Below are 11,559 nucleotides of genomic sequence, written 5' to 3' on the forward strand. Positions count from 1 at the left end.
CGTCTCTGCCCAGCACTCCTCCTTCATGGAACACCATCCCATGGTCAAAGAAACCAAAGCCTTCTCTCCGACACCACCTGCGTAGCCATTCATTGACTTCCACGATTCGACGCTCCCTACCTAGGCCTTTTCCTTCCACGGGGAGGATGGACGAGAACACCACTTGCGCCTCCAACTCCTTTATCCTTCTTCCTAGAGCCACATAGTCCGCAGTGATCTAGAGGATGGCTCTAGACTGTTCTCAATGGTAGCAGATGACAGAAGGAGGAGTAATGGTCTCAAGTTGCAGTGGGGGAGGTTTAGATTGGATATTAGGAAAAACTTTTTCACTAAGAGGGTGGTGAAACACTGGAATGCGTTACCTAGGGAGGTGGTAGAATCTCCTTCCTTCGAGGTTTTTAAGGTCAGGCTTGACAAAGCCGTGGCTGGGATGATTTAACTGGGAATTGGTCCTGCTTCGAGCAGGGGGTTGGACTGGATGGCCTTCGGGGGTCCCTTCCGACCCTGATATTCTATGATTCTTTCCCTCGCCACCTTCCAACTGAATGTCTTGATTTGGCTGCCAGTTTAACAATCAAATTCCCTGTTGTTGCTCCAAGTACAAACTATCTCTTGTCATCCAGAGAGCTTTCTGGTAGCTACCTCCATTAAGGCCTGATTGACACTTAGACCTCTTGCACAGCACATTACCTACCTCATGACATTGATCTGAATCTGTTTGGACAGGAAGTGTTGATAGCCGATGCTAATCTGTTCTGAAGCTTAGAATCTGCTTTGAGTTGCTTTGCTGACAGCTCTGCCAAACCTGCTATATGGGCTCTGCCCTAGTTCTGCCCTGGTATGGGAAAGAGGAACAGTCCATTCTTATAACCATCCTCCAACCAGTGCCAATCTCTGTCCTTCACCAAGACGGTGAAGAGAACTCCCTTTGTTGGTGCTGCTCTTATGTTTGGTTGGGAGGAAGCATCTGTGGTTTGTATTGCAGTAAAGCCTGTGGATGCCAATCAGAAAACAGGGCCCTGCTGTGCTAGGTACTATACAGACACAGTTAAAAGATAGTCCCTGCCCCAAAAGAGCTTGCAGGCTACATTATCGCCTGACGATGATGGTGAATGAGGCAAAGGGGAGGAGGGAGAAGGGAAGTGGGAGATAACTACGTTAGTCAAATGATAATAAGTAGAGATCTTAGTTCACTATCTTCCTTGCCATGAACAGTTATCTCCACTAATTCACCTAGTTTGACCTCTTGACAGTGGCCAAATCTGCTGTCTCTGTCTCAGGTACCAGTGTATTCGTAGCAGGGCTTTGGAGCTGTGCGCCGGCTCTGCTCTAGCTCCAGGCAAAAACCTGCAGCTCCGGTGCTCCGAAACTGCTCCAAGCTCCGGGCCAAAGCCCTGATTCGTAGGACATGGCACAATCTCCACATGTCAAAATAGATGAAATTCACCCCAAATCCCCATTCATCTCCTATTAATTATCCTGCTTGTAGAGAGCAGAGTGCACACTTTGGATCTCTCATTTGGATCCCATCTCCTGCCAGTGTTGCAGGCTGCTCTATATTAAATCCATCCCCAACCCTCCCTATCAACTAACTCTCTTTAGGAATGAAACTTTGGTCTCATCCCCGTTGCTCTGGCCTATAAGCTGGGGTTGGGGTCTGGGCAGGGAGTGGCCCCAGGAGCCTGAGAAGTCTGAGTATCTTCACCAAAATGATCAGACGGTGAGTCTCATGGCTCAAATTAACCTTGCTCCTGCAGAACTGCTCTTTGGAACTGTGCAGACCCCAGGATCCTAGGGCATGCCCAGTGCAGATGGGGTCCTTAAGAAACACCCCACAGTAAGGGATTAGGTACCCCCATGCGGAGAGGCATCATCTCTTGGGAATTAGGTCTTGATTGTCTATCCAACTGGAAGCTCTTTTATCTATTTATTTGTAAAGTAATGAAAAGGAGAGTCTATTTCCCCCAGACCCCATACACCCTCTGAGCAGCAGGGCATAGTTAGTTCCATAAGGTCCCCCAACCCCTGGCCTGCTGTCAGTGTTCCCTTTGGCTGGTGAATTCTGCCTCAGCTCCTGCTCTCTCCCTTTTCCTCCTCTCTCAGGCTGGCTCACTACTGTCAGCTCCATGACGTGCAGACCCTGGCCATGCTCTGCAGTGTGTTTGAGGCCCAGTCCAGGCTGCAGGGATGCGTGAGTTCCTCTGGACCCTTCCTTCAGCGTTCCTCCAACGGGCTCTCCCACAGCCGATATGTATGCACAGCCATTTCTTTCCAACTGCTTTTCTTGAAAATGTGAAATAGCTTTGGTTCGTATGTGACACAACTTCCTCTTGTTTCCACTCAACAGCCCAGCTTTACGTCTTCGGGCTCCTGTTCCAGCATGTCAGATCCTGGACTCAACACTGGAGGCTGGAACATAGGTATGGAGAGGCAGGGGAGTGGACAGGTAGAGGAAATGACTTTATTCGCATGAGCACCCTAGGCAATAAATGGCTATCTGTGGTGGTGATGGTGGTAAAGAATTGCAAGTGATTGTGGATCTGAGAAGCAAAGAGCAAAATTCCATGGTTTTTTTGGTGGGTCAGGTACCATGGCTGGAAATGAGCATGACTCCAAGTGCCATCTGCCCTTGTTAATGGTTTAATGTTGATGTTTCTTCTGACTCTTCCGTCCTTCCATAGTGTGTTCTGTCAAACTGTGCACTGGTGGAACGAGTCTCCCTGCAAAATTCACCTGATGTGCACGAGGACTCCAGGTCACTGTCAGTGCGCTGGATGGGAGATCACACTGGAGCCAAAACCAGCTCTCTCTATGGCAGTGTCTCTCCCCATGGCAGATGGGTGGTGGGACAAACCACTCAGAATGACCCTATTACTAGACAACCTGTCTCTCTGATATTGGACTACAAGGAACTGAGGCAGCTTGCTTTGTCTAATAGAGCAAACCTTCCCCAAGCCCCATTCAGCTTTCGAGGACTTGATTCCAAATATCCGTCCCATCCCTTCTATTTTCCCGGGTATTTGTGACCAAAGATAAGTAGGTGGCTGTGGCTGGTGATATTTTGCTCCTCTCCTGGCTTGGCAGATGCTCCAGGTGACACTGCCTTGTTGCTGTGCTGGTCACACAAGGTGATATGGGATCATTGCTGCCAGAGCACTTGTCCACTTTGAAGCCAGTCATTCTGTACACCGCAGCCCATAGCCATTACCAGTTGGGACAATTCAGATATTTGCTGGAAGGGCTATGACCAGGGCCTTCGCGTTTTCTCTCTACTCCAGAGTTGTGGGAGAGGCGCTTGCTTCTTGACTTTGCGATGGCTTAGCTAGAATAGTGGCAGTCGGGAAGGCTCGAGTGTCGGTGGCAGCCCTTAAAAGTGACACAAATACTTTGGATCCTACAGGCATTTCCCACCAAGTTAACACTTTTGTTTCCCCAGGATCCAGCGTAATGCCATTTACATGATATTTGACTCTCAATGGCCTACATTGGGCCCAAGCAGCAGCAAACCTTTAATCGCTCCGTGCAGTTTGCAGCTATCTGTGGAATAGGGAAGGGAGCAGAAGCAAGGACAATCCCACTGATGTTGGTGTGCCACTCTTCTCCCTACACCCAGGGGTCATGCGCTTCTCTGAAAGATTTCCTCCATGAGGCCCCTTTTGATACCAGCCTCCTCACATGGCCCTAGAGGAACAAGAATCCTCCCCTCCCCCAGCCCAAGGTGTGGAACCCCTGACACCAGTGTGCTCCTAGCCACTGGGAATGGAACTGTACTGGTGCTAACTTTCCTACCAGCACCCAGCGGTGCAAGTCTCCTGTGAAGCAATCTGCATGTTTTCATATGGGGTGGAAGACAGGTGCAGCCTTCTGAATCCAGATTTCCTGTGTCCTGGGAGCCTTCTCCCCATACAGTCATTGCATGGCCCCTTTGCTGGGGAGCTGGAGGGATGCTCGCAAGAGGCTGATTGCAAATGAAAGGGTTGGCTCTGGCTCCCTGCGATGTAGGAGTGTTTGTAATGGTGTAGACCAGGGGTTCTCAGCCTTTTGCTTTCTGAGGCCCCCACAACGTGCTCTAAAACTCCACAGCCCACCTGTGCCAAACAACTGGTTTTCTGCATATAAAAACCAGGACTGGTATTAAGGGGTAGCAAGCAGGGCAATTGCCCAGGGCCCCACATCACAGGGGGTACCGTGGAGCTAAGTTACTCAGGCTTCTGCTTCAGCCCCAGGTGGCGGGGCTCAGGGCCATGCAGCGGAGCTTCGACTTTCTGCCCTGGGCCCCAGCGAGTCTAACACTGGTCCTGCTTGGCAGAACCCCGAAACTTATTCACAGCCCCCGGGGGCGCCCCGGACCCCTGGTTGAGACGTACTGGTGTAGAAGACAATATTAACACTTCCTAGGGTGGGAGAGCACATAGCTGCACGTGCTTCCATCTAACTTTCACATCTCCTCCCCACATCACAGGGCCTCATTCATACCCCACTCATCACTGCCTTTCTGGGGCACATTAACAATCTTTTCACTTATGCAGCAAGCAAAGAGACAGAGCACACATTCACCGCCTGGTGCGAGTCTTCGCCTGACGACCTCCGCTACGGAAACCTGACGTACGCTGACCACCGGGAGCGCGAGAGAGATCAACACGACAAGAACAAAAGGTAGCACACAGCAACTCCCGTTTGTGCAGCTTCTGGGCAGTTCATAGAATCATAGAATATCAGGGTTGGAAGGGACCTCAGGAGGTCATCTAGTCCAACCCCCTGCTCAAAGCAGGACCGATCCCTGACTAAATCATCCCAGCCAGGGCTTTGTCAAGTCTGACCTTAAAAACTTCTAGGGAAGGAGATTCCACTACCTACCTAGGTAACGTATTCCAGTGTTTCACCACACTCCTAGTGAAAAAGTTTTTCCTAACCTAAATCTCCCCCACTGCAACTTGAGACCATTACTCCTTGTTCTGTCATCTGCTACCATTGAGAACAGCCTAGAGCCATCCTCTTTGGAACCCCCTCTCAGGTAGTTGAAAGCAGCTATCAAATCCCCCCTCATTCTTCTCTTCCACAGACTAAACATCCCCAGTTCCCTCAGCCTCTCCTCATAAGTCATGTGTTCCAGTCCCCTAATCATTTTTGTTGCCCTCCACTGGACTCTCTCCAATTTTTCCACATCCTCCTTGTACTATGGGGCCCAAAACTGGACACAGTACTCCAGATGAGGCCTCACCAATGTTGAATAGAGGGGAACGATCACGTCCCTCAGTCTGTGGCAATGCCCCTACTTATACATCCCAAAATGCCATTGGCCTTCTTGGCAACAAGGGCACACTGTTGACTCATATCCAACTTCTCGTCCACTGTAACCCCTAGGTCCTTTTCTGCAGAACTGCTGCCGAGCCATTCGGTTCCTAGTCTGTAGCGGTGCATTGGATTCTTCTGTCCTAAGTGCAGGACTCTGCACTTATCCTTGTTGAACCTCATCAGATTTCTTTTGGCCTAATCCTCCAATTTGTCTAAGTCCCTCTGTATCCTATCCCTCCCCTCCAGCGTATCTACCTCTCCTCCCACTTTAGTGTCATCTGCAAACTTGAGGAGGGTGCAATACACCCCCTCCTCCAGATCATTTATGAAGATATTGAACAAAACCGGCCCCAGGACCGACCCCTGGGGCACTCCACTTGATACCAGCTGCCAACTAGACATGGAACCATTGATCACTACCCGTTGAGCCCGACAATCTAGCCAGCTTTCTATCCACCTTAGAGTCCATTCATCCAGCCCATACTTCTTTAACTTGCTGACAAGAATACTGTGGGAGACCGTGTCAAAAGCTTTGCTAAAGTCAAGGAACAACACGTCCACTGCTTTTCCTTCATCCACAGAGCCATTTATTTTGTCATAGAAGGCAATTAGATTAGTCAGGCATGACTTTCCCTTGGTGAATCCATGCTGACTGTTCCTGATCACTTTCCTCTCCTCTAAGTGCTTCAGAATTGATTCCTTGAGGACCTGCTCCATGATTTTTTCCAGGGACTGAGGTGAGGCTGACTGGCCTGTAGTTCCCAGGATCCTCCTTCTTCCCTTTTTTAAAGATGGGCACTACATTAGTCTTTTTCCAGTCATCTGGGACCTCCTCTGATAACCATGAGTTTTCCAAGATAATGGACAATGGCTCTGCAATCACATCCGCCAACTCCTTTAGCACTCTCGGATGCAACGCATCCGGCCCCATGGACTTGTGCTCGTCCAGCTTTTCTAAATAGAATCATAGAATATCAGGGTTGGAAGGGACCCCAGAAGGTCATCTAGTCCAACCCCCTGCTCGAAGCAGGACCAATTCCCAGTTAAATCATCCCAGCCACGGCTTTGTCAAGCCTGACCTTAAAAACCTCTAAGGAAGGAGATTCTACCACCTCCCTAGGTAACGCATTCCAGTGTTTCACCACCCTCTTAGTGAAAAAGTTTTTCCTAATATCCAATCTAAACCTCCCCCACTGCAACTTGAGACCACTACTCCTCGTTCTGTCATCTGCTACCATTGAGAACAGTCTAGAGCCATCCTCTTTGGAACCCCCTTTCAGGTAGTTGAAAGCAGCTATCAAATCCCCCCTCATTCTTCTCTTCTGCAGGCTAAACAATCCCAGCTCCCTCAGCCTCTCCTCATAAGTCATGTGTTCTAGACCCCTAATCATTTTTGTTGCCCTTCGCTGGACTCTCTCCAATTTATCCACATCCTTCTTGTAGTGTGGAGCCCAAAACTGGACACAGTACTCCAGATGAGGCCTCACCAATGTCGAATAGAGGGGAACGATCACATCCCTCGATCTGCTCGCTATGCCCCTACATATACATCCCAAAATGCCATTGGCCTTCTTGGCAACAAGGGCACACTGCTGACTCATATCCAGCTTCTCGTCCACTGTCACCCCTAGGTCCTTTTCCGCAGAACTGCTGCCTAGCCATTCGGTCCCTAGTCTGTAGCGGTGCATTGGATTCTTCCATCCTAAGTGTAGGACCCTGCACTTATCCTTATTGAGCCTTATCAGATTTCTTTTGGCCCAATCCTCCAATTTGTCTAGGTCCTTCTGTATCCTATCCCTCCCCTCCAGCATATCTACCACTCCTCCCAGTTTAGTATCATCCGCAAATTTGCTGAGAGTGCAATCCACACCATCCTCCAGATCATTTATGAAGATATTGAACAAAACCGGCCCCAGGACCGAACCACTTCTTTCTCCACAGAGGGTTCTGTAGTTCTCAGAGTCAGCTGGAAGGCTGTATAGCTAGCTGTTCCGTGGTGGCATTACAGCTAATCAAGGGGGAGTTGGCAAGCCCTTAGTCCAGACTTTCACTCAGTTAGTGGCCTTGAAAGCTTAATGCGCCAAACCAATTCTGCTCAAGTGATTGGCTGACTGCCTGTGAAATCTTTTCCTGAATCAGCTGCAGCGCGGGCTTCAGAAGAGAACCTGATCCTCCCCCACACATCCTAGTTCCGATGACAGATGTGGTCCACTCAGGCTCACTGTGACATTGTCATTCAAAAAATTATAACACTGTCTGAGAGACTAGGAAAATAATATGTTGCTCCCGTAGCTACCTGTGAAGTGACTTCATAGCCATTGCTGGTGGCTGGGTTGAGAATCGCAGCTAGAACTGTGGTGAGTGAACAGATCAAGTGACTGACTGTGTGGGTCCTTCCTCTAGGCTCCTGGACCCTGCCAACACTCAGCAGTTTGATGACTTCAAGAAATGCTACGGGGAAATCCTTTATCGCTGGGGTCTACGAGAGAAACGGGCTGAGGTTCTGAAGTTCGTCTCCTGTCCGCCCGACCCGCACAAGGGAATTGGTGAGTGTGTAATTCTGCCTCTTCCAGTTACCCTGTACTGTCCTTGTCCTGCCTCAAAGGTTTGGGGATAAATATTCAGCAGACATGATGACCTAAGATGTATCCATTAAGTCCATCAAGAGACTGGCTGTGGCAGAAAATTGCTTGGTAAGTACTCAGCCCCCCCCCGTTGGCAGTTCACCGTGGAGATGGGATCTTTAGATCTTGGCTAAGTGGCTTTGTATGTGGGACGGAGGGATGTTACTAGCTGGAAGTGTGTTTACCCCTGTGTAGTGATGGTCTCTTGACAGTGCTAGAGGCTGTTCCTCATCTGGGGTAGTATGGGGAGCCAACCCAATCGCTGACTATGGATTAAGAGGTTCTCACAATGTCTAGTGCAGAGGTGGGCAAACTATGGGCCACGCCCGGCCCGGCCCTTGAGCTCCTGGCCAGGGAGGCTTGCCCACGGCCCCTCCCCTGCTGTCCCCACTCCTCCGCAGCCTCAGCTCGCCATGCTGCCAGCGCTCTGTGCAGCGGGCCTGCTAGCTCCTGCGAGGCAGCAAGGTGGCGTGGCTACCAGACATGCTGCTCTGAGCGGCATGGTAAGGCGGAGGGGGCGGGGTAATTGGATAAGGGGCAGGAGGTCCTGGGGGGCAGTCAGGGGACAGGGGGTTGTTGGATGGGGTGGAGGTTGGGGGGGGCAATCAGGGGATAAGGAACAGGAGGGGTTGGATAGGTGTGGGAGTCCTAGGGGGCCTGTCAGGGGCAGGGGTGTGGGTAGGGGTCAGTGCAGTCAGGGGACAGGGAGCGAGGGGCGGGGGTTGGGTAGGGTGGGGGGTCAGGGGACAAGGAGGGGGCAGTCAGGGGACAAGGAGCAGGGGAGGTTGGATGGGTGGGGGGTTCTGAGGGGGGCAGGAAGTGGGAGGGAGTGGATAGGGGGCAGGGGCCAGGCTGTTTGGGGAGGCACAGCCTTCCCTACCCAGCCCTCCATACAGTTTTGGAACCCTGATGTGGTCCTCAGGCCAAAAAGTTTGCCCACCCCGGTCTAGTGGGTAGAATCACAAAAGCCTGTTTTCTGGCTTTAGGAAACCCAGCCTAAAAACGGGTGGGCAAGACACTCCCCCAAACCCTGTGGCTGCCCATTGCAGTTCTCCAGCAGGCTTAGCAAGAGGAAGGCACACTGCACTTCTGGGTGGGCGTAATGTCAGACAGGAAAGCAGCATTAGCAGCAGCTGTGAGGAAGCTCGCTTTGCCCCGTCACCTTGTCATTGGGCTGGAAGAGCCGAGCAGCCTGGATCATGGCTGCTCTTCTCCAGGAAAATGGCAGCCTCACACCAGAGGTCGTCTTTGCTCCCCCTGACATGCTGGGATTGGCTTGTGCCTGTTTGTTTCTCACGGAGGAGATGGATGCTAAAGACAAAATTCTTCAGAAATGTAGAGAGAGAAGAGGGCAGCTGAGGATTTCACCTCCACAGCACCTCAGTCCAGCCCAGGTTAGTCATGGCTAAAAGCAGTTCCCTTCTCCTGACGCTGTTCAGATGGCTTGTTTTAATGGGTCTCATGCTGTGGTGTCTCCGCCTAACTGGGTAGCCTCAGCAGAGCAGCAAAAGAATGTAACAGGCTTGTGAGAAGAACTCTGCTCTTACTCAGGGAGGCAGGCTCCCCAGGTGAGGTCTGAGGCAGATCAGCAGGGCTGGTGGAAGATGAGGGAGACTCTGCTGCACCTGCTCGGGGACCAGTAAAGAACTGCAGTCTCTAGGACTACAGGGGCCAGCAGTAACTGTTTTTCTCTCTGTTTCTTTTCCCTCTCCTCCACTGCCAGAGTTCGGGGTGTACTGCACTCACTGCCGCAGCGAGGTGCGGGGCACCCAATGCGCCATCTGCAAGGGCTTCACTTTCCAGTGTGCCATCTGCCACGTGGCAGTGCGAGGCTCCTCCAATTTCTGTCTGACTTGTGGGCATGGAGGACACACCAGTCACATGATGGAGTGGTTTCGCACCCAGGAAGTGTGCCCCACCGGCTGCGGGTGCCACTGTCTGCTTGAGAGCACGTTCTGAGCACAGTCAGTGAGAGCAGAGAGCGTCCCAGAACTGATCTAACACTTATTCCTAAACCATGGTCAGTCAGCTTCTCTCCACAGTATCTACAGAGGATGCCTATGGGGGCTGAAGCAGGGTTTCCTTGCTGTGCATTGTACTGGTATTACCAAATGCTTCCCGTCTTCCAACATCTTCCCAGGTGTCTCTAGCTAGAAGTGGCCAAACTCCCTGTGCCGTTGCTCGTAATGCCATTCTGGGAAAATCAGGCTCGGCTAGAACGGGTACATGGCGGGCGGTTCGTCTCCCTGGGGCCGGAGGGAGTGTGTGAAACACCCCCTCTGGAGGGTCTTTCCAAGGGCCTCCTGGGGGGAGGAAGTTGGACAAGATCAAGTCCCCTGACAAAGACAATCCTCTTAACTAAGTTAAGGTGAAACTCGTTTCCAGACAGGAGTGAAGTTCCAATCTTAACTCAGTCTTCAAAGAGCAAATGGACAATGAGACTCTGAGCGAAGACATTTCAATACCAAGGAGTCAGGGGAGATTTTTTCAATGTTTTTTCTGAACTGTGATTTCTTGGCCTAATAAAATTCTGTTAATCACATGAAACAAAAGGATCAATCTACCTTTTAAATGATAGTTTCCTAGTTTCCTATTCAGTTGGTTAATAATTGTAGACGGTATAATCCCCCCCGCCCCAGCTCAGTGCAGTCAGTACAGGGTTTACAATGGCTCCGGGGGCGCCAGGCCCACACTTCGAAGGGGTCCACAAAGGGTTAATCCGGCGTGGGCCACAGCCCAGCAATGTGAAGTCAGCAACTTCCCAGCCCCAGCTGAAACACTCAGCAGCCTGGGGAGTGCAGTACGCAGGTGCAAAAGGAACTGGGTGTTGCAGGGTGTGCTGGGAGTTGTAGTTTGCACGCCGCTGTGTTTCACTGGGGCCCTGGGCTGCCAGCTGCACTACTAGTCCCAGAATGCCCCGCGCCATGCTACCAGCCACCCCAGCTTAAATTGTCAGAGCAGACCAAAAAGAAACCCCAACCAAGGAAATGGCCTGGTGCAGTGAGAGGGTTCCTGGTGCTAATCCTGCTGCGCTCACTTCCCCCTTGGAGCTCCTGGCTCCCACCACCCCTGAGTCTCCCCTACTCTCCTGGGGCGGTGGCAGGACCGCCCAGAGGATTCAGGGGGCCTGGGGTCTTTGGCAGAGGGGGTCCTTCCGCTCAGGGTCTTCGGGGCACTTCGCCGAAAACATGGAGCGGAAGGACCCCCTGCTGCCGAAGTGCCACTGAAAACACTCGTGGGGGCCCCTGTGGGGCCCAGGGCAAATCGCCCCACTTGCCCCCCCTCTGGGCAGCTCTGGGCGGTGGGGAGCTGGGGGCAGCCCCCCAGCAAATGTGATGCCTGGGGGCTCCTGGGCATTGTCTCAACCCTGCACTTCAGGTGGGGGTGGTGGTCTGTGGTCCCTGGGAGCAGGGCGGGGTGGTGACAGTGGGACTTGTCAGTGCTGGCTTCCGTGCCCCCTGCCAGTGGGAATGCCCAGGAACTGCCCCCTTGCACTCTGGGGAGGGGAGGGGGCACAGCCCAGTTTTGCAGGAAAGGGGCAGTTGTGGGGCAAGTCAGGGTGCGATGGGGGAGCTGGCAGTGACTCCGTGTGGGGGGTGTAGGAGAAGAAGGGTGTTTAAGGTGGGGGTTGGTATGACAG

At 52.0% G+C, this 11,559-nt stretch overlaps 1 protein-coding gene across 6 annotated transcripts in view; it reads left to right on the forward strand.

Moving 5' to 3' along the window:
- WDR59 (WD repeat domain 59) overlaps positions 1–11,496 on the forward strand; it is a 93,258-nt gene extending 81,762 nt beyond the window's left edge. For all 6 annotated transcript variants that reach the window (XM_078848059.1, XM_078848060.1, XM_078848062.1 and 3 more), the window contains 5 exons: positions 2,104–2,251; positions 2,348–2,420; positions 4,530–4,656; positions 7,699–7,841; positions 9,643–11,496. In XM_078848059.1, coding sequence (XP_078704185.1) covers positions 2,104–2,251; positions 2,348–2,420; positions 4,530–4,656; positions 7,699–7,841; positions 9,643–9,878 — 727 coding nt within the window. In that variant the 3' untranslated portion in view covers positions 9,879–11,496. The remainder of the gene's footprint in view (positions 1–2,103; positions 2,252–2,347; positions 2,421–4,529; positions 4,657–7,698; positions 7,842–9,642) is intronic.
- The last annotated feature ends 63 nt before the right edge of the window (positions 11,497–11,559 follow it).

Source organism: Lepidochelys kempii, chromosome 12, assembly GCF_965140285.1.
Source record: "Lepidochelys kempii isolate rLepKem1 chromosome 12, rLepKem1.hap1, whole genome shotgun sequence".
In the NCBI taxonomy this organism is placed as follows: Eukaryota; Metazoa; Chordata; order Testudines; family Cheloniidae; genus Lepidochelys; species Lepidochelys kempii.